Raw genomic sequence first — 24,068 nt, forward strand, 5'->3', positions numbered from 1 at the left:
ATAAGTACTCCTGGGTCAGGTGAGTGTGTCCAGGTGTAATTGAGGTCACGTGGCGTGCTCCCAACCTGCTGGGAATGCGCAAACAGGCTGGGAGCACTAACTTGACTCAATTAGAATAGTTGTAAATTATTCTAGAGGGATTCAAATATGATTGCTCATCATTTAGAATGATGCGTGACATGTCAAGACTGGGTTTGTTTCTTATATCAATCTTTCATATACCTGAATGAAACGTCTGCTGTTACTCTGTGACTGGAGGGTAACCTCCAGTGACAGAGTCTTGTAAACGGTTTATGCGTTGAGTCTTCGCACCTATATCTCTATGTTCCGTTTGCCGCAATTGTATGCGGTTTGCCATGTTTGTGGGGAACTGTGGGAAAGGTCTGTCTGACAAATTACAAAAGCTACAAAACCGTGCAGTGAGAATCATACTTGGTTTGTCGTATAGGTCACATGTCAACAACGAACACCTGTCTGCTCTTGGATGGAAAGACCTTGCCTCACGTCGTAAATTGCACCTTCTACAAACTGTCTACAAGTCAATATTTAACCTTTTACCTGTGTATCTTAACGTATGTAACAGAGCATCAGAATCCCATAGCTATACCATCAGACATAGTTTAAACCAATCTTTGAGAATTCCGAAAGTTAAGCTAGAATCTGGGAAAAGAACTTTTGCATATAGAGGTGCAGAAAGCTGGAATGCACTCCCACTAACTGTGAAAACTGCTCCATCTACACAAACATTCAAAACATTGTGCAAGATCATTGTGTGACCTTTGACCTCCATCCCCTTAACGACTTGGAACGGAAAAGGATATAAGTGGTTTTGTTTTGTAATTATGTAAATATTGTACTGTATGTATGTGTTATTTGTGTATGTATCCAGGGCCTCCCTGAAAAGCAGTGCTTGCCACTGATGGGAGCCTACCCTTGTTAAAGAAAACAGAAATAAATAAATAAATAAATAAATGTCGTCTGTACTCCGTTACGAAATGATGCACGTTCTTTTTTTCGCGGTAGCTGTTTTTATGATGGATGTAATAATTTCAGTTTTCACCCCTACGCCGTCCGGTAAAGTGGTCCAGGTCTTCCTTATGATCGCGCATTAAGCCTTGTGGTAATTGGATATCGTCAAGCAGATGTTGTCCTCGTCGGAATATGCCATCTCGTTTTGGCTTTGCGTTTCTAGTATTGAGGTTAGTTTCACATAGCATACCGTTAACATTTTGCGCGGTTAATTGTCATATGCATTTTATGGTTAGAGCGTTTTTGATCCTTGGGATTTTTTTTTCGCGGTAGCTGTTTTCATTATCGATGTAATAATTTGAGAAATCACCCATATTTCCCTGGTATTGTGACACAGCTGTCCTATAGGCCATGTGGTTTTCTAATTACTTATCTCAAGGCAGATATGGGGTTATGTGCATGTCGTGTTGTCAGCTCTCCACAGCTGTCACTGCCCCACTTTTTACAATGGTGTGCGTCTCATGTATCCAATGTGAAGCTATGTGGTTGTTTTCATTTGGTGTCGTTTGACTGTAACATTATGTTAAGTCGATGTGATGTGTTCTGTATGCGATATAAACAACAAGTCATAGACCACAGCAAACATCACAACCGACATAAACCATAATTACGTCACAGAGTATGTTACCTACGGTCACTTGTTTTGTTTTGCATGCTATTCTAAGTATAATTCTGTCTCTGCCCTCCCCCGAAGTTATACATAAATATCTATAGACCCTGCGTTCTGCCTAAAGATAAGGTCGATAAGCGATCAGATCGCAGTCACGGTAAACACACCCAGAAAGCCGCCGCCACCTTGAACTCGAGTCGGATCTTCAGGAAGCGTTAACGTCTTGAGTAGCATCTTCAGGAAGCGGTGACGTCTTGTCTTTGCTGGTCGGTTGGAACCGCTGTAGAGGTTGCGCGTGAGTAGGGATATCTGAAATGTACCTAATCTTTATTATTTTCTCTACATACGTTTGTGGGTGGGTCTGTGTGGCGTAACGGCTAGAGTGTTGAAATCAGAATCAGTAGGTCCTGAGTTCGATACTCGCCATGCCCCTGCCCCCATGACGGTGGAGTGACGCCCACCGAGCCTCACGGCTAATCTGTCTAAAGGTGCCAAAAAGACATTTGGTGGTTCCAGTGTGCCAAAATCTGCACACTTGCCACTATTTTTTCCTTGCGCCTCTAATTCTGAAGTAGCTTTCTTTATTGACAAAATTGTTTGGGCGTGTCCTTTCGACAACAACAGTTTCAAAGCAGACTGCATCTTGGTATGTATTAATTAACGTGGGTTAATGCTTGCAGTTGTTTATTGTCCTTGATGACATTTTACACAGAAAGATGGGTGAATCCCATACTCTAGTACAGTACAATTTATTTATTTATTCATTTTATTTATTTACACATACACATATTTTGTGAGTATTAGGCAAAAAGCATTATGTACATGCTTATGTACAGCCTTCTACTCAAAAACATAAGCAAAAAAGAGTAGTAAACAGCATATACAATTGCAATATCTCAGGAAAAAACATTTCAGGAACAAGCATGTCTGAACAGTACACGTCAGCAACAAGCCCAGCTAATACAGTCAAAGCTCCGTATTGATTGGATTTGTCTGCTGCTACAAGCCTTCTTCACAGCCACCCACGGGCGTTGGCGTTTATGTTTTGGGGGAGGCGCTGATCTGCTATTTTCAAGATATTGTTGCCAGGTTTTTATACCGGTAACGTCTTTTGGTGACCAATCGGGAGGGAGGAAGTCATGAAGGGCAATGACCCTAATTGACGCAGCCGCAGCAGGCCTAACTTGAGTCCATACAGTATTTTAGCCTATTTTCGACTTGTAGCAGGAAACATTTCTTATTTGTGAGACAGTGTATGGTACGTGGTGCAGAAGTTCAGATTAGGAAAAAGAAAACAAGGTTTTGGTTCATTTCTAGGCCAGTGCTGACCTCTAATTTGAAGTGGTCAGTCCCTAAATTGACGTCATGAGAAAACAAGATGGCGGCATCTTTGAGGGCTGCGGTAACTTTCGCTGGTCGGAATTTTTGAACAGACTTTTGGACACTTGAGATAGCGGGCAGCTGTGTGGGGTGAGTTCTTATTACCTGGAATGTTCACAGATGATTTAACGACACCCTGAACTTGCCTAGTTTTACATTATCGCCAATACAGATTTCCATTGGTGTTCACTGGCCTGAAGGGAGGGAAGGAGAGTGGGAGGTAGGTAAGGAGGGAATAGGTTTGTATGCGGTTTTATTGTATGCGGTTGGACGATTTTTGTTCATTCTGCTCGGATATCAGGATCAAGCCGGTAGTATTGAGGTAGGGTATCGAAGTTTTCACGATTGCTCAAGCTTTCATGAGGGTCTGCATGGGGGGCCCCCGACAACGATTTACGCTGAATTCAGAAGAACCCCCTACGTATTACGCTAAATCAAGGAAGGCAATTACGCTAAATTTGGTCGCCTCGCTACGAATTACGTAGATAAGATGGTTTTCCCTACGAATTACGGGAAATAAAATAGGCTGCCTACGCCTTACGCAAAAGAGCATGCAGACCCTCTTTCATTTTCAGGGTGTACCTAAACTTTCATCGTACTTGCTGCAATGTGGCATGTGAGATGAAGATGTCTCATGGCAACAAACGTTGTTGTGAACAAACATCTCTTTATGGAATGTACGTCTGCGGTGCGCCTCATGTTTCACATAATGACTGCTGTGGCTTCTATGACTAAATCATCATCTAGTTCTTATTAGACGGTTGCCTTGACGATTGGATATGCACAGAAGGGGAACGCGTGTCTGTATCTATTTCGCCGGTATATATATATATATAGGGCTGGGGTCACAGTTGAGTTACGCAGTAGAAGGCACAAAATGGTTATAGTGCCACTTAAATTTCTTGAAAATCTTCTTTTGCTTGAAAATTTTGGCCCAACCTGGACACTTTTTGGGTTAGAAGGAACAGGTATGGTCTAAGCTTTCTCATTTTGGTCAAAATTTGCTCAGTTTAGCAGTTTAGGTGGAGCGCGGAAGCATTTTAGTTGTTGGGTCATATGCATGGGTGGTATCAGGAGAAAAAATGGGGTCAAAGATTAGGTTTCTTTCATAGAGCGAGGATTCCTCGGAGTTTGAGCAGAACAACCTTCTGTTTTCTTTTAGTGTTTACAAAGATGACCCTTGTGACTGCCTGGTGGAGAACATTTTTCAAGATTGAAATTGGGGTTAGTACTTTCCTCAAGTCTTGTTTTAGTGTATTTAACATGCTTTCCTATGGAGAGGTCCAACTGTGGTATCAGCCCTCTAACCGCCATTCGGCGTAACACACCAGCCTCTGTATCTGTATCTATATAGTCGGTATAACCGCCCGTCGGCGGGTAACACACCAGCTTCTGTATCTGTATCGATATAGCCGGTATAACCACCCTTCGGCGTAACACACCAGCTAATACAGTAGGTGGCGTAAGCTGGTGCGATTACTAGTAGTTAATTGTAATGATGTAATATCCAGGCAGGAGAATCGGTCAGGGTCAGCTGATACTTTTAGGCGTTTCCGGCGCCGCTGCACGCTTTCTTTACACTGCCCTACCACTGATGTGTTTCACAATCATTACCTGCATGAAGTATAGTTTTGGCCCAGTCTGTCCGTGTGTGCGCGCGCATTCAGAGCAATAACCTGATCGTTAGTCTGCCGTTTGCTTAAATTTAAAGGACCAATCACAATCCAAGTGCTCTGATTAGGGGGCTATCTGCAGACTAACCGCATAAAATATGTCGTAGTTGAGTTTGATGAAAGTTGACAGATCGGGTTAGCATTTGAGGGCAAGTTTTTATGCATGGTCTGAAGGTTTGATTCTTGAGATAATGACAACCGTTCGTTTTCCTCCATTTTCCCTGGAGTTACAGGCATTAACGACATACACTGGAACTGTTCAGTCTCACCCATAGAACAACCAACAGCGATCCGAACATCAGTCCATACGCTGTTAGACACGAGCTGACCATGCCTTATAAAGGTAGAGCTACAACCCATAGCGGACAGAGAAAGGACGCTATTCAACCAAACAGCGATACATTATATATTACTGCTATTTTCTTACATGAAAAAAATATTACCTGGAATATATTTCATAATTACATATGCATTTGATCACGTCAGCGGTTAAAATCCAAGATGGCGGGCCATACGACCCGATCAAGAATAACTAGCACATTCTGGCATATTTTCATCAAAAATGTTTAAATAAATGTTTTAGTCAATTCCGTAGTCTTTGGTGATTATTTGTTGCAAAAACGTATTTTCTCTTTTAAAGGTTGTGGATATAAGATGGTGGAGCCCCACAGGTATCTAAGATATGCATGACGTCATTTTATGTTAAGACAAGTCGGAACAAACATTGTTATTCTGTTATCTGCACTTGCTGTTATATGTTTTTGAATACCTTCAAGTTTTCTGGTAATACTCTTTTTCATGGTTCCAGCCAATACCGTCAAAAATGATGACATCATAAATACGTCATATTATGTCATAATAGCGTAAAATGTCCAAACGTCTTTAGATATTATGTCTATATCATTCTCTGACATTTTGGTGGCCATACAATAATTCGTTTAAGAATTACAGGAGGGGTGGGCCTCAAAAGCCCCTCGCCCAGTCCAGGGATTGACCAAAAAGCATTGTCTGAATAGGGTTAATGGATATATATTTGTTCACATCATATTGTTTTTTGATTTCATAAAAAGTGACTGTTCTCCTTAATTCATACCGTCAACCCCATTTCAATTTTGTTATTTTCTTCCAGGCACCACACCTATGGAGCGGACTGATTGGGAGGCACGTGCCGACGCCGCTGCGACTATACACAACCTTATGTACGCCTCCGGAGCAGGTAAAACTTTATAATCCTGTGTGAGATTCGTCGTGTGATTGCCGTACGATAACAAACTTATTACGTTCCTGAGTCGCGAAGGTGCCATACAAGCTTTAGCTGTCTTGTTACGAAAGGACTACTGTCTTAAATGCTTGTCGGTGGTCGGTTCTGTCATAGACTGCTTGATAACTCTGCGACTACAAAATTCGACGCATGTGACGTTGTGACATCTCGCTATGACACTAACTCGACTACTCTCCAAGCAGAGATTGAATCGCGCAGATATAGTAGTAGTTGAAAAAAATACATTTGCAGAGCGCTCGTGTATTTTTTTTCGACTACTACTATATCTGCGCGATTCGACCTCTACTTGGAGAGTAAACTCGACTGCAATACAGACAAATCTGCTTTCTTAAGCAATCGATCGACGTTATCTTAAACTATCAAACTACAACAAACGGGCCAATCATAAAATAATAAAGAGCACGTCATATGATTATCAAAACATTTTCTTTTGGTAGACTATTTCGTTTCAAGAACAATGTTTAGTTACAAAGCATAAAAAAAGACCCGTAGCAATATTGTTTAGTTATTTTAAGAGGCATCCATAATTCTAATATTGACAAGATCGGTTAGCCATCTGCATGTTGAAGAAAACAAAAATGAATAAAATACTACTCGATAAATAAATTGCTGAATTTACCTGTACACCGTCCGTGATGTTGATCTTATAAATCCACGTGTGGCTATATGTGGGTTCCATCACTGATTAAATGATTTTTTACTAACGGTTATAATGTAATTTATTGTGTAATTTAATATGATGTGATAGTGTGATATTTTCAAGTTGTCTATTCTGGATGAAAGTTTAGCTGTAGACGTAAATTCCAGCACGAAAATTGGACTTACCCAAATTTTCAACTGTCCATCTCCGATCTTTGCGTCAGTCTTTGTATGTCCTTGACAAAGACTGAAGTTGGACAGTCAAAACTGTCGTGTTTCATTTTCGTGAAATAAAAGTTCAAAGTTTTAAATCCTCTTGTTTGCTAACAGACCGCGCGTATCCGGGTGGATCAAGTGGCCGCTGTGCTGTCTGTAGCTTCATCCGCCGCCAGCTTACCTACATGGCCATGGGCATTGCCGTGATGCTAAGCCTAGTCGCTGTTGGGCTTGCCCTTCTGGCGTTCATCAACAATGGGGTAAGCGCTCTCGTATCATAAAGGCCTGTTGTAAAGCAATTTTTCCTACACTGCCTCTGTTCAAACCATCAAACCATAACTTTCTGCTTTTTCATCTTGTTTTTGCCTTGAAGAGCGACCAAGACGTCAAGTCCGCCACTTTTGACGCCTTGAAATATGAACAAGACGACATGCGCCAACTGTCCATCGCTGTTGACGTCTTGAAGCGCGACCAAGACGTCATGTCCGCCACTTTTAATGCCTTGAAGCGCGACCTGGACAAGGAACGGAACCGAACCGCCGCCTTGGAGAGGCGTCTTCATGAGATGAGTAAGTCGCCACGTAGGTTGTTTTTTTAGGTTTAAAATTTGTGACCATCATTACTTCGATAAATGATACTTTTTACCTAATCAATAATTCCTATACCTGTAGGATTTCTAGCATGAATGAAGCACGTACACTTGTGGCATTCATTATTATCTCATTTACTTCATTAATGATATCCTTACAGGTGCATATAAGACTGTTGTGATGTTTTACGCAGTACTAGTGTTTTAGTAACTCATATCAATTACTAACAATCGTTCGTATAACTCAACCTCCGTGAAATGGGCAAGGGTGTGGTGGTTGGAGGGTGTTTTTTTATAGACATCTCAGGGGCTAGGCTTAAAGTATATGAAACGTCCGATTGGCAAAAATTCTCGGAATTCTACAGGAACTTTTCCGCGCCTATGTAGTTGCATCATCCCTTTGAAGTGGAATACTTTGCGTTGACAGATTATCATGGTATTTGCAGATAGCTTTTGTCATGGGCCATGAGCGAGCGAGTGAGTGAGATAGCTTTGGAGATGCCTTACATAACCAATTTTTCATCATGCAAATCAGGGGCTAATTTGCATAAGTAATGAGGAGAGTTTACATTAATAATAATCACTAGGTGTACTTTGCCAGCCAGTAGGTACCCAAATTATACGCTTACTTCATTTCATAATAGCAGATACTCAAAGATAAGACACATGAGTCCATTCCAAGTCACCATGAGGGTTTTTAGGTGATATTTGTAATTTTGTCTGAATTATTTTGAATAAAAGAGTATCTAAGCCACAATAATTAATTTTTTAATTGGTCTACAGATTTTCAAATCTTATGGGGAACATGTACACCCCATCATGTATAATGTACTGTCCCTATAAACAATTTTCTTTTCATTGAAACTATGACAACTGTACCACAAAGAACAGTGAAAATGTCAGACTCACACAATGTCAGGAAGTTGAATTTTATTGGGTTTGAAAATTGAAAAAAACACAAAGATTGCTGTCATAAAGCGCAAAGAATGTGAACAGATCAGATGTGTGGTATCAAGAAGCCAATAAACCTAGAAACAACTATTATTCAGGCAACATTTTAAAGATATGAATAAAACTTTGTAGGGTTAAGCTATAAATACAATCTTGAGACCGTCTATGATACATTTTCAATTGCAGGTACCTATGATTTTGGTGTGGGAACAAAAATCGCTGAAATAACCAGAAAAAAGGTGTCGGCAAAGTGAAATTCTTTACTTTGTGCCCCAAAGGGCTGGTTTTGGGCTCAAAATGTGTGTTTTACCACCAAACATATGAAAAATATGACAGATTACATTTATTTGTTTATGATTCTGAAATTTATGCAAATTTCTTATTTTATGGCTAAGTTCTTTATGGACAATATTGTTACAGAACCCACTTTCTATCAACCCGTAAGACAACTTTGAATGGCACTAGAGGCATCAAATTGCACGCACAATGTGATATTGTGCTATATTTCACACGTCTATAGCAGTAACAAGTCTATTGTAGACATTAACAGAGATATTCAGAGTTGAAAATGGCGTTTTGTACTAATCGCCCCCCTCCCCACCCAAATATGGCAACATGGTACACTTTCTGTCAACCCGTAACACAACTTTGAATGGCACTAGAGGTATCAAATTGCACTCACAATGTGATATCATGCTATATTTCACACATCTATAGCAGTAACAAGTCTATTGAACATATTAACAGAGATAGTTAAACTTGAAAATGGCATTTTGTACTAATCGCCCTCCTTCCCACCCCAAATATGGCAACATGGTACACTTTCTGTCAACCCGTAACACATCTTTGAATAGCACCAGAGGCATCAAATTGCACTCACAATGTGATATCATGCTATATTGGTTACTGACTGCTTCCTTTTCGACACGTGGACGATGACAGCTCATGACATGCGGCATCATTTGGACACGTACAGGACGGCGTGCGGCATCATTTGGACGCGTGGACGACGGCGTGCGGCATCATTTCCTTCTGATGTTCATCTTCACAAGGGTGTATTATCTTCACTGGAGCTGCAGTTGCCTCTGTCACCGTCACCTGCAGAAATCAAAGGCATAAAAAGAGTAGAGTTAGTATATGATTACAGTAACAAACATCCACACACTGACTAGGAAAAAACAGTGCTTGCACATTGAATTGCTCACCTCCCCGTCGCTGGAGGCTGAGCTGCGCCAAGGGTGTATCATCATCACTGCTGTCTCAGATGAGCTGCGCCAAGGGTGTATCACCCTCACTGCTGTCTAAGTTGTTGTCACCTAAAGAAGTCAAAGAGAAAAAAAAATTATCTAACGGCTCATTCTCATTTAAATGTCGAAATGCTGTCACCTGACTTTACACCTTGATATGGAGCAAATTATCTGTTCACTGGTTCCTTCATTTTTCCACCCTGTAATGTTTTACAAAAGATGCACAACAACATTCGTATTGGTTGATGGCTTAGAAGATTTTTATTGCCACTGGTGGGATTTCACCCCCTAAAAAATGGCTGTCGCCTGAGAAGAAACGAATAATTCAAATAGTAGCCAAAAATGTAACAATTCAGTTCCCAGAATGATTGTTTGGTTGGTGAAACCAGCTGACCAGGCCCTCTGACCGATCACGTCAGATCGCTACTGTCACTGATCTTGGAGGCTGTTTGAGTTGGTTTATGCCTGTCGCCAGATTCGGTAACAAACGTTACCACCATGAGTTCGACGGCTGCCACGGTTATATTATCTATTTATTTATTTATTTCTGTTTTCTTTAACCAGGGTATGCTCCGATCAGTGGCTGACACTGTTTTTCATGGAAGCCCTGGATACATATACAAATAACAATACATACAATACAATATTTACATAATTACAAAAACAAAACCACTTATATCCTTTTCCGTTCCAAGTCATTAAGGGGGATGGAGGTCAGAGGTCACACAACGTTCTTGCACAGTGTTTTGAATGTTTGTGTAGATGGAGCAGTTTTCACAGTTAGTGGGAGTGCATTCCAGCTTTCTGCACCTCTATATGCAAATGTTCGTTTCCCAGATTCTACCTTAACTTTCGGAATTCTCAACGACTGGTTCAAACTATGTCTGGTAGTATAGCTATGGGATTCTGATGCTCTGTTAAATACGTTTAGATACACAGGTAACAGGTTATATATTGACTTGTAGACAGTTTGTATAAGGTGCAATTTACGACGTGAGGCAAGGTCTTTCCAACCAAGAGCAGACAGGTGTTCGTTGTTGATATGTGACAAACCAAGTATGATTCTCACTGCACGGTTTTGTAGCTTTTGTAACTTGTCAGACAGACCTTTCCCACAGTTCCCCACACCACATCACAATAGTCAACTTTTGGTAGAATTAGACAGTTAAAACAACATAGCCAGTGTATCTTGAGGTAACACAGGGACAAGTCGCCGAAGAACACCAATTCTTGCAGAAACAGCGTTGGTCAGTTTCTCCATGTGAAATTGCCATGTCAGACATGAGTCAAACCAGACCCCCAGGTAGATAGATAGTTCCAGATAGATAGGTAGTTAGTTGTTCATTCCCTAGGTGCAGACTTTTAGAAGTACCAAAAAGCATTGCTTTGCACTTGCCGATGTTAAGTGTGAGTCTGTTTGTTTCGAGCCATTCGCTAATATTCTGCATTCAGTGCCCTGTTTACGTCTGAGACTGACTTAGCAGCAAAGAAGAGTGCGGTATCATCGGCATAGAGCACGATGTGTCCATGGCTGATCTGTTCTGGCAAGTAATTGATGTATAGTATGAAGAGTAGCGGTCCTAGGACCGACCCTTGCGGGACTCCCACAGATAACTCCAGATTTTCCATGTATAAGACTAGAAATGACCGTTTTTGTGACGCTGTACAGTTTTTCTGACTTTCTAAAGAAACAAGAAAGGGTTGTTGACTGTCATTTGTATCCCACCTTGCTTATCAAAATGTTGTACAGAAAGGACTGTAAGTTAACAAACATTACCATTGTTCGATGCTGTCTAAGCTTTCTATTTGACCTGGTGAAAAAAGCTGCCCACTTTTTAATTTCCCCTAGGGACGTCAACTTATACCTAAATGATTTAGTCAATAAGGTGAGTCCTTTCCAAGAAAACAGGGTAAAGTCTACTATTGTAACAAACGTTACCGATAATGTTTGTTACCTGTCCTGTAATGCATTACCAATGGGACCGAAAATAATAAGTTGCCATTTTTTTGGCTATTGTTAAAAGAGGAATTTTCCTAAACAACCACGTAGTTTTCACTGAAAATAAAGCCGATTTATTTTTCGACAAAAAAAAATGCCATTTTCGACATTTCAATGAGAACGAGTGAAACATGTCTTCTGGTTTGAATCCTGTCTCGGTGTATACATGCTTACTTGTAGCAAACATTTCGATGACGTCCCTTTGTGAGAGGGGATGTACACCTTGATGTTGGAATGATTCCATCTTCAAGCCTAAATCGGATAAATTACAGAAGAAAGCAATTATTACAAAAGATGTAATGAATTTGATGCATGGTACTTAGCCTAATATAGGCCATACACATACACATTTGTTTTATTTGGAACACTGGAGGGATAACCATTGGCTAGTGTGTTTCTCAAAAATTCCCAACGTGAGGCCATAAAAAAGGCATAATTCTATAAGTAATCATTTACCGTACCACAATCAGTAAATGAAATAAAATTAGGAGTGCATCAACTACAACAACAACAACAACATTAGTACTCTACATGTGGCTAGTTCGAGACCGGTAAACTACATACAGAACTTTCTCAAAGATGTACGTACTAGTATGTTTAATATGAAGACAAAATGGGAAACATGAAATTCTAATCAAAATTATCGTGCGCCCCCCTCCCACCACCTAACGTAACAACAAAATGTTCTGAATTTGACATGACAGAAAATCTATCACATTATTCCAATAAACTACATATACGTGCTTCGATTGTACTTTGGGTTCGATAAAATCAACTTCGTGTTAAAAACTCACCCGAAAGTTACGGCGTTCAGTCCTCTGGATCATATGCAGAGAAAATGGCGGAGTGATTTAATCTCCAAGCAGATCCTATGGTAGCATAAGATAGCATCAAAAGCTGGCAGAGGAGTGAAGCCGGCTAAGGAGTGTGTTTTGCTACCGGGGCAAATCTACATGGCAAATGGGCACCTCTTGGCTAACTATACTCCTTGGCCAGTTTGGTACTATCTTATGCCATTGTAGGATCTGCTTGGAGATTAGGAGTGATTGACAGCCTCTTGACAGTGTTGTTTTGTAGAGGTCTCCGGCAGACACTCGCCGCGCCGTTGGCTACCGGACGAACATACTTGCTTCAAAAGCCACAAAAATCCACAGAAAGGTGCACAACATTACTATCTACCCGTACATTCTGAGCGGAGCTGTGTATCTGTACAGAAGATTTCGCTACGACGCGTGGAAAAATGACTAAAACACTGCACCAAGCTTACACTGGCACCATGCTATCCCACACACGGGAAAATTGGTTTCTTCCGAATACTGGCTTTCAGAAGCTGGTCTTGGATTGGCTGTGCGACTTGAATCAGCGACCCAATGACCAATGACGTACAGTGTCACATCGAGGTGCATTTCGGCCCGCGCATATGTACGGTTTTCAATTAACAATAAAACACCTTGTAGAGGGTTATAGTACACGAAACTTCGCAGACATGTAGAACTTTCTAATGTCTTTCACATTAATAACTTTATTTTATCAGAAATTTCTAATTTTTTCCTTAGAAATGTAGTGGAAATGCCTCCGGCGTTAACTTTCACTTTGGCCTCCCTAGGCATGGGCATGATGAGGTAAGCACCTAAATATAGCACGATTGCGCAATAACCACTGTAAAACCCATTTTCCACGTACAAACATCCCCTGCAAAACCGTCAGAAGCCACTAGACAAAAAAAAACGCCACGTACGTTTCTTCTCCTTCTCAAGAGCTACCCACATACCAAATATCACGTCAATCTGTCCTGGCGTTAAGCAGATATTCTGTTCACAGACTGTAGAAGGTTTCTACACACAACTATTGTATTATGCAAATTACCATATAATTTGCATAACAAGCAAACAATTATGTACATCATTACGTGAGCTATCTGCATACCTACAGTCATTAAGATCCATCAACCCCTGCTTGCATTATTCCTTCTCAAAACCTAAAACAAGAATTACTTTCACTGCCCCTACGAAAACCCAGGTGGACAAACACACCTTACTATGCTTTTACACAGCTACCTACCACTGAAAAATCATCAACCAAACAAGTCACAAACAAAAAATAGCAAAACCGGAAGTTCTGCTGCAGTACCATAACACGCCGCAAGAGCGCCCTGCCGTAACGCAATTCCTACCATTCCTTTGTCATGTCTAATCCTACCCACATACCAAATATCAAAACAATCCATCCACGCGTTCCCCAGTTATCAGGCTGACAAACGACCCCCTGACATAAAAACAGCAGTGAATACAAACCCTTCGTTTCACGAAGGAAATTATGCTGGTATTGAATAAAACTAATGAAAGACATGGTCTGATGCAGTAAATGACATGGCTTGTCAGTGATGGAATGCTGAAACATTTTCAATATCACTGCGCGTGCTTCTGACTCACTGTTTTCCAGCATCCTGTCCTAAAGGGTACACAACTTGGAACGGAATCTGCTACAAGGCCTTCAACACACGTAAGACCTTCAGCGACGCGGTTGCGGCCTGTGGTGAAGACGGCGGCACCCTCGCCATGCCCCGAGACGCTGAGATCAACGCCTTCCTGATCTTCTTGCACAATGCCGTGAGCAATGAACACTTCTGGTTCGGCCTGCACGATCAGCGCGAAGAGGGAAGCTTTGAGTGGGTGGATGGTTCTGCACTTGGGACGTACAACTTCTGGGATCCGCGAGAACCGAACAACTATGCGGGCCGCGAAGATTGCGTTCTTTACTCCGCATACTCACAACTATATAACGACAAGTGGCACGACTTCCCATGCGACTATACGGTTCGCTTCATATGCCAGGCTGTTCCAGGTACTGGCTCTAATCGTCCCATTTCCTGACACCCTTCCATCTTTTAAGCATGCCACAATTATTCATATGAATAAGCACGTTAGACCATCGATACTCTTTTTATAAACCATGTCAAAACACATCAGTTCGCATCTCATCCATGCCATTTCTGCTCATATTTTCCAGGACGTCCATAGGCGACAAGTGAAACTCTCACCACCACTATACAGTGGCTCTCCGGCAATCCGCAGTACAACTGACCAGCAAAACGTGAAACCTAGAGTTATAGCAACAGGTCAAACCAGCACGTTGTTAAAAGTCTAGCAGAAAACAGAAGAAATAGTGAATGGGCACCAAAGCAATGAATCACTTATTGTACAATGGTAGACGCACCTTCGTTTCCATATATATAAAGGATTCACATATGTTTTCGCATTAGCCAGGAGTTCTTTTACATGCAGAACGCTCTAGAAATGGGAAAGCTTCTAATTTGACCACAGCAAGTTTCTTGGGCAATTCGTACAAAATGCTGAACAGACAGGACAAACAAAATTTAAGCACACTTTCATTACTGGTAATAATACGTAACCTTACTGTTTACCCAATAGAAAGACTTCATTTTGCTGTAGTAAAGGGACGAAAAAAGCACGATGCCAGAACTGCTAATATTTATTACGTATTAACTTTGCCAGAATGGCAAGGTTATGTTTAAGGCTTGTACGTCTGTCTGTCACCAGCATAACTCAAGAAGCCTCAGATGGATCCTGATTATATTTGGTAGGTGGGTAGGGGTCGAAAAAACGAAGGTCAAGTTCGATAATGGACTCCCTAGCGGCTTCCTAAGGTACTTCAGCAGAGCTTCCTTTTTTAATAACTCGTGTTTTGGACATGCTGTGGTCGTGATTCTTAAGTGGTAGATAGCCCTTGAGGCAGAGAGTAAGTGCTGTGAGTTTGGGGCCCCTAGCGGCTTTTTTTGGAACTGCAGGCACCGGTTTCCTTTCAAACTTTGGACGAGAATAACTTAAGAACGTGTTGACGGATCGTCTTGATTTTTGGTATGTGGGTGGCGGCGGCCTAAGTAATCACTTACACGATGTAATGCTGATTATGAAAATCAACAGCTAATTTGCATAATTAATGAGTAAAGTTTATAAATCCACTGCATTCCATGATAGGGCTTTCAAACTTGTCACATATGTAGCTGAGAAAGAGAGAAATTTCAATACACATTAATTATGCAAGTGATGACCTCATTCGCATAATTAATGAAAATATTAATTTCTTGACGGATCGTCATGATTTTTTGGTATGCAGATAGTCACCCTGTAGAATGCACTAATATAGAAGGATACACACTCTTTTCCCGTTGTCGCACTACTGGCAGCCGTGGCGGGGGCATTGCCATTTATGTACGAGAGAGTATACCCGCTGAAATTATTGATTTTATCGTAACACCAACAGAGCTTGAGTGTCTATGGGTACTAGCTAAACCATATTGGACACCAAGGCACATTACAAACTTAGCTATCTGTGTTGTTTATAACCCCCCAAGTAGTCCGTACCAGGATATGTTAGGTGATTATCTTCTCCACAGTATTGACAAGATTACCACCAAATATCCGCACGGGGGAATATGTATTATGGGAGATTTTAACAGGTTCGAAATCAAACCCGTTCTTCATGGAAGCAAGCTCGACCAAGTCGTGAAACACCCCACTAGGGGAGGGGCAGTACTCGACCTGATAATTACTAACTTGAAGTCATCCTACCAAAACCCTTGTATTGAAGAGCCATTGGGCCAGAGCGACCACAACACTGTGCTTTGGTACCCAGTAGACCACAAACCCACCAACACTACAACTAAAGTAACTTTTCGGCAAATGAAAGATTCTAATATACGCTCATTTGGACAATGGATTTCACAGCACCCATGGACTGAGGTCATGGACGCCGCAGATACCCAAACTAAAGTTGACAATTTTTACGACACTCTAAAAGCTAAAATTGACCATCACTTCCCTTACAAATCGTTTGTAAAACATAATGGCGACAAAGCATGGATGACCCCACAGATAAAGTCTGTAATAAGAAAATGACAAAAAGCCTTTCATACAGGTAACATGGTCCTTTACAGAAAGATGAGAAACCAGGTAATTCGTTTATGTGCAAAAGCTAAAAAACGCCATTATGTTTCCAGGGTAAAATCCCTTAAGAAAGATAACCCAGCTAAATGGCACCAATGTTTGCGCAAGATTTTAAACTCTTCTAGATCCCCTGTCTCGGTTTGTATCCCTGACAATGCGCACTTACATGACAAAGACATTGCCGAACTAATCAATGATCACTTCTCATCAATAGTGAATGAATTGCCCCGTTTAGATCTTGACTTGTTACCCACTTACCTACCATCACCGTCCAGGCCACCACGTATATTCCCATGGGAGGTCTACGAAACGTTAAGACGCCTTAACTCTAATAAGAGTAACGGTGCCCCCTAAAATAGTCAAACAGTATGCGGTTGAATTCAGCGAAGTCCTCGCTCATATCTTCAACTCCTCTTTAGAGGAAGGCTATGTTCCAAAACAATGGAAGCAGGCCATTATCTCACCAATTCCCAAAAAGTCGCCAGCCTCACTTAACAATCTACGGCCAATCTCTTTAACTTCAGTCCTTATCAAAGCTTTTGAATCATTTGTAACGAAATGGGTCCTTCAGGACGTGGCAAATGTACTTGACCCCAACCAGTTTGGCTGTAGAAGAGGAATGTCCACTGTTCACTACTTAACTGCAATGGTCAACTCGATCCTCCTTGGTGCAGAAAGCCCAAAAAGTATCCAAACGATTCTTTTAACAGATTTCAGCAAGGCCTTTGATAGAATTAATCACACCACTTTAATTAACAAAATGTTACAGTATAATGTACGTCCCTCAATTTTGCCATGGCTCTGCAATTTTCTTAGTAACCGATTACAATGTGTCCGCTACCACGGTGTAACTTCAAGTTGGAGAGAAATTTCGTCTGGCGTCCCCCAAGGCACAAAATTAGGTCCTATACTCTTCTTAATTTATATTAATGACGCCCTCAGAGAAGACGTTTTAGACCGTTATAAATTTGTCGACGACTTATCAATATGTGAAAGTAGAATGTTCTATGAACCCAGCCAAGTACAAACATCCCTGGATGAATTAAATGGCTGGGCGTCAAAAAACGACATGATCCTAAACGGTGAAAAATTTAAACTACTAACGATTTCGTTTATGAAAGACTGCCCCCCTCCTCCGACAATCTCACTTAACGATACGCCCCTTGAATACACGGAAGACGCGTGTATACTTGGCCTATGGTTCTCCAAAGATCTTAGTTGGAGCAAACATGTTGACATCATTACACAAAAGGCAAGTTCACGCCTTTTTTGGCTGAAAAAATTAAAACGATTTGGACTCCCCACACAAGATCTCATCGAATTCTATCAGGGTTACATACGGCCTACTTTAGAGTACGCTGCTCCAGTTTGGAGCCCGAGTATCACGGCGCTGCAATCCATGAAGATCGAGCGAGTACAAAAACGTGCCCTTAGAATTATCCTTGGCCTCCATTATACATGTTATGATGAAGCCCTAGCCCATTTTTGTCTCCCCTCCTTAGAAAACAGGAGGAAAAACCTTAGCCTTAAGTTTGCCAAATCTCTGTTTAGTTCCCCTATGTTTAGAAGCTGGCTACCCCCAACACGTTCGGAAGTTCATGGTAGAGACCTAAAAAGTGCGAACAAACTTTGCATTCCATCGACCAAAACAAATCGTTACAAAAACAGCCCCATCCCATACTTCACCCACCTTTTAAATACATGTACCTGAAAAGATCTCCCATGTCTCTCAATCCACTGCCACAGTCTTCATTTATACTTTGTATAACAATTTGTTTGTTTCCCTTTGTTTTATTCCTATAATACGATTTCTTGTAATTGTATATTTTCATAGATTTTACACCTGTATGAAGTACAATGTCTAAAATGCGCAATTCAGCCTCTTCTACTGTGTAGAAGTAGCTGCGATGTATTTTATTGTTCACTGACTGAACTAATAAACCAATCTTATATATTTATATATTTATGTATTAGTGGAAAATTCCATGATGGAATACTAATTATGCAAATACACAGCTAATTTGCATAATTAATGAGGAAAGTCCATCAATCCTCTGTATTCCATGATAGGACTTTCAAAGTTGTCACATATGTAACGAGAAAGAGGGCAGAAAGTAAGGGTTGTATGTGTGGGTCTCCTAGTGTCTATTTTGGAACTGCAGGAGCCGGTATGCTTGAGACAATTTGATATCAATTATGTAAATTGGGACATGTAAAATAAAATGTAATGAGTAATATGTTTATGTCTACATACATCATTGTACATAACAAACCTGGTTTATTTGGCAAAGGTATGTGTTCGAGGAACTCTAGTTATTGATGGAATTTCCTTTGTAACAAGCCTTAACCAAGTCATAGAGATTTTCGTGCTGTTTTCCAAGTTTGTAGAATGTGCTCATTTGAGCCTGAACCACTGAAGATGTCAGATTGGCGAAATCGGAATAAATGAATAAATGTTGTAAACGGGAACTCTGCGGCTCCGACTGTCTTACTGAGGGGTGACTGTGGTGAGAATGATGTCAGTTAGCGTGAGGATCAGTCCGCTCCATATTATGCTAGTTATCCACCTTTGGACACCGACCGTTAAAACCACATGAAGGTGCACCGTTTATGATGTGCTTGCAGTTGAGCTGAGTGTGAGTTATGCAGTAGATTTGCATAGCTATATTATATACACTCAGCACAAAAAGTTTGGAATATCAACTTTGGTATATCATATTTCCGTTATTTATGCATCAATTTCAATGTATTATATACCAATAGAAAGCTTGTATGATTTCCTTTCCATTGGTATCAAACTCATTGTCATTGTTAACTCATGGAACATACACTAGGCCTGCTAACGTGAGTGGGTCATGAAAAAAAAGTGCCCAAATTCCCCCGTTTCTGTTCAAAACTGTATCGTCCGGTTCAACCGTTGTTATGGCCGCGGGTGACAATGTTTCAATCAATCCTTTTATCACCTAACGTTTGGTATACAGAACATCCAAGTTTCTTTTTAGCATATCTGAGTAGAGTATTTTATGAGCGTAAATTCATGGAACAAGGACTAGGCCCGCTTACGTACAGGGGGTCCTAAAGATAAAGTGCCAAAATTACCCTACTAAAATCAATCACTCCATTCTGCTAATTTTCTACCGTCAGTATTGACTTGTGAATGAAGGCAAATTGAATAAGCAGGACATGTCAATCAAAGCTACTATCACTCTTTAATCAAGCAAAAAATATGAACCATGGCAAGAGGTGATCAATCGAGTGCTAGCCATAAACCGTAGGAAGGCTATTCCACCCTAAGACTGTACTCCAGCATCCAATGGTCCTTGTTCTGTGTGGACTGGTGTTGTACTCTTGCAGAACTGCATTTGGTCCAATATTGAAGAGGTATAATGTTGCTATTGGATGGAGGATGGTGTCCCTATATGTCACCACGTTAATGCCTGGAATGATTACGAGTCTTGTTTACCCTATGGTGGTTATACCGCCCCCAAACCATGACGCTGCCTCCACCACCAAATGCCGAAAGTTACTCTTGACTTGTCAGCGGCTCTCCTTTCCGCATCCACGCTTTGATTCTACCATCCAACTATCGAAAGGGCAGATGAACTCTACTCAAGTGTACTAAAACTTTGTATGTTCCGTATACAAAATGTGAGGTGAAAAGAGGATTGATTGAACCTGACACACGCGCCAATATCAACAGGACGATGCAGTGTTGAACATAAGTAAGGGAATTTGGGCACTTTTTTTTCGTGACCTACCCACGTAATCAGACCTTGTGCTCGTTTCATGTGTTTACAATAATAATAAGTTTGATACCATAGGAAAGAAAATCACATAAGCTTTCTATTGATATATAATACATTGAAATTGATGCATAAATAACGGAAATATGGTATACCAAAGTTGATATTCCAAAATTTTTGTGCCGAGTGTATATAGTACAGGGAGTGATATAGTACACAAAATTGTGCTCCACTCATGGTCACCTTGTCTTATCCAAAGTGCCCGGGCACAGCTAAAAAGAAGGCTAACATCACTTTGCTATAAAGGAGTGATTATATTTATTTGGCCTATGTACAAGAAAATTTCATTAGGACATGACATAAGCAATTTGAATGTCGTTGAGCTTGTCTTAGGTAACGAAATCTGGCTGTAGAGAAGATTAGAGAACAGTTGGCAACATACAAGATTATACAATTCTTTTAAGATTTCTAAAACGAGCAAATACTTGAAAGATCATTAACGATAGAAGAGTAGCACAGACGATGAATTGAGTAAGTCTATACTACCTTTCTCTACATATACTGATATATTCATTGGATATAACTCACACCATGTATTCCGTCATGGAGGTTGTCATGGCTAACATCACAGCACCCGTGGCCTACTGTGGGCCCGAGGATATTCCTGTTATTTTGGAGTTCATAGCAGGTACGCCAGGTGGCGCTTACGAGTAAGGTACATTATACAGTCCTTCGGATCAGGTGCTTATCGAATGGGGAAGGCTGGAACGAATAGGTTGATTGGTGGACTAAACGTTCATACAATAGCACCTAAATCTGTACAATATTCTAGACTTCAGACAAGGGAGTGATATTTGACCTGAATACATGAATATGAACACTGCACAAAAATTGGGTTTACATGTACCAGTGACAGTCAATGTCTGATGTAACATACATTTGCATAATTCCACCAGGTGCTATTATGCCTCCACCTCCAAAAACGTTGTTATAGAGGCCTTCTCAAGATTGTCTTGAGACGTAAATACTTGAATTGTATTACATTTAGGATTTTTAACATTCGGTGTTCAAGATAATCTTGGGAAGACCTCTATACTAACGTTTTTTGAGGTGGCGGTATTATGCCACCTGTCGGAATTATGATAGTCTATTTTAATTGTTTTAAGGTTCAAGTTGTACTAGATTAGACTTTTGTAGGGTAGAGTAGTCTCCTAATAGTTGTCGTTCGCCTACGTTGTATTTTACGATTGAACAAAATAAACAATAAACTTATTGTCATTTTCATATCTTCCAATCGCAGTCGGCAAGTACGACGCCGTGAAGGCTTGGTCCTGGGACCTGTGCGCCAGGAGCGGCGGTGACCGCATCTTCACTCTCCCGCTGGTAAGTTTGGTCATCGGACTTCAGCTCATTATAGTTGTCACTTTGTGGGGTTAAATGTAACACTGAATGTAACATGGTTTGTTTTGTTTTGTTGGCCCCCTTGGAAATCCAGTTTCAAAAGTTGTAGGGGGCAACCTGTGTGTTGTGTGTGTGCAAATTACATAATAACCTAAGTATGATATAACTGTTCTGTAATTATATTTAGATTTTTGTCTTCACATTTCTGTGCCGTATGTTTTCCTTTGTATACCTGTTCCTGCTGTGCTGTACTATGTATTTTTTAAATGTAATTACAAAAAGTAAGATATATGGTGTTATATCCATGTAATTGCACTCCCTCTCTATCCTGTTTGAGAATAAAGGCACAATAAAGGTTTCTCATTTATTTATTCATTCATTATACTGATATACTTTCCTTCCTAACAATTACCTACACTATTCTTCTAAAATGGCCGCCATAGTTTACCGCCATGGTGCCGTTATACCAGTGCACAAAAAGGCTCTTTTTCTGTTCCTGAGAACTTTACCAGATGAGTGTGTATTACTTAGTGCAAGTTACTTGCAATTGCTTATGTGCTATTAAGATTCATTAATGTGCTATTCTTGTATCACCTTCATTTTGTGGTATATTAAAATCAGAATCTTCTACGTACCAACTGTGTATAGGCCATGTATCGTAACGTTTCTGTAGACAACGACTTACATTAAGATTTCATAATTCTTGATCTTGACAAAAGCAGCATTGTCTCTTGTTGCCATATTTTCCAATACAGATCACTAAGTTTTCTAACGAATAGCCATACGTATGAACAGGAGTTTTCAAAAATATACACAAATTTTTAGTTTGTGTATTCTACTTATATTTTTGTTTTGTTTGCAAAAGCCCCTGCACCTTTGTTCAACACTCGTCGTACGACGTTTGTAGCAGGATTACAAACCAGGCCACACATATTGGGTAATGATCTAGATTGTTGGATATACATATCCAACAATGTCCCAAAATTCCCACTAACCACTGTCATACCTGTAACGTTAAACGTGCATGTATTGATGTCAAATGTGACCGGCCCTAGTACATGACACTAGCGGTCGCCATCTCCGCAACGTCGGGATCGATGTTCTTCAGTTCTCGGTACAGGTCCTGGTAGAACGGCTTGTTGATAGAGCGGAGAGTGTTGGGAGCCAGCGGGTTGAGGTTGGGTCGGACGAGCATGACGCGGAACATGTTGGTGTTGAAGGCCTGGTAGGTGGTACATCCTGTATCCCAAGGATGGAGGGAAAAACCTGAGGAAAGAAAATATTTTTCAGGTTTGAGACCGCCTTTCTACTGTCGACAAGTGGTGATGCAGCTCCATTTTTTGTTGCCCTATTAGTGTAAACCCGGAATCCAAAGTGTAGGGGTCGACAAGTGGTAATGCATCTCCAGTGTTTGTTGCCCTGTTAGTGTAAATCCAAAACGCAGGGGGAGGAGGAGGTGTAGACCTGCCTGAGGAAAGCCGACTATCTGTGCACAATTTGATAGGTAAGTATCTATATTTCTGTGTCTGTACATATAATGTGTATTCTGTTTGTGTGCCTGTGTGTGTGTGTGTGTGTGTGTGTGCGCGTGCGCGCGCGCGCGTCACTTAAAGAGGTAAGATCTGCCATCTGATTACTTTATTTGGCTTTGGAATGTGCCCATACGTTCTTAGAAGTTGCAAATTGTTTCAAAAACATAACAGCGCTTGAGGTAAACAACAATATACCTTCAGCATCCAAATGTCACAACTTTCATGTTATTCACACGTGTCGATCTGTACACGTGAAATATTTACCGCATAGATGAGTTGAGGAATAGACAAATGAAGAGTAAAGCACCCATGAATGACTGTTAGACTAACTACAATTTCAAGCTGTTTATTAAGCGAACGATTAGGTTTTGTTGTATTTATGATACTCATCCAAATGAATGAAGAATGAATGGATGAATAAATGACTACCCACCTCAGGTGAGACGACTTATAGGCGCCGTGATGGTCCATAGAGTGAACGACGATGTGGTTAAAAAGCGGCTCCAACAGCTTCTGGCCGACCCCGTGGCGCTTCATGACGGCCTGCAGTGCTCGTCTGGACCTGGCAGGTAAGGTGGATAGAAATGGCACCCGCGGTTAGTCTCCAAGCAGATACTTGGCTGACGGATCGTATTCGTACTGCCGGCCAAATGCAGAAACTTTCGCGGTGGTTTAATGATCGTTGTTTTCGCGGTGGTCGCTTCACCGCAAATCAAAACCACCGCGAACATTTTTCCATGGCAGTAAGAGACTACAGTGCATGGTGCTACCGCGAATAGTGCTCACTGTACTCTGGGTAGTCATGTCTCA

General features: G+C 40.9%; 1 protein-coding gene and 1 long non-coding RNA gene across 3 annotated transcripts in view; both read right to left on the reverse strand.

Annotated features, from left to right (window-relative positions):
- Nucleotides 1-8,380: 8,380 nt before the first annotated feature.
- LOC118417932 lies at nucleotides 8,381-12,907 on the reverse strand. 2 transcript variants are annotated; one of them, XR_004831411.1, is made up of 5 exons: nucleotides 12,801-12,907; nucleotides 12,410-12,484; nucleotides 11,790-11,867; nucleotides 9,575-9,685; nucleotides 8,381-9,467 (listed from the first exon to the last, which is right to left on the reverse strand). It is a non-coding gene; the product is annotated as an uncharacterized LOC118417932 (long non-coding RNA). The 2 variants fall into 2 exon arrangements; XR_004831410.1 differs by having other exon boundaries at nucleotides 12,410-12,899.
- An 8,670-nt stretch (nucleotides 12,908-21,577) lies between these two features.
- LOC118417980 overlaps nucleotides 21,578-24,068 on the reverse strand; it is a 3,508-nt gene continuing 1,017 nt past the window's right edge. The window contains exons 2-3 of the mRNA XM_035823767.1: nucleotides 23,692-23,820; nucleotides 21,578-22,992 (exon numbers count right to left, since the gene is read on the reverse strand). Coding sequence (XP_035679660.1) covers nucleotides 22,791-22,992; nucleotides 23,692-23,820 — 331 coding nt within the window. The 3' untranslated portion in view covers nucleotides 21,578-22,790. The remainder of the gene's footprint in view (nucleotides 22,993-23,691; nucleotides 23,821-24,068) is intronic.

Source organism: Branchiostoma floridae, chromosome 6 (genome assembly GCF_000003815.2).
Source record: "Branchiostoma floridae strain S238N-H82 chromosome 6, Bfl_VNyyK, whole genome shotgun sequence".
In the NCBI taxonomy this organism is placed as follows: domain Eukaryota; kingdom Metazoa; phylum Chordata; class Leptocardii; order Amphioxiformes; family Branchiostomatidae; genus Branchiostoma; species Branchiostoma floridae.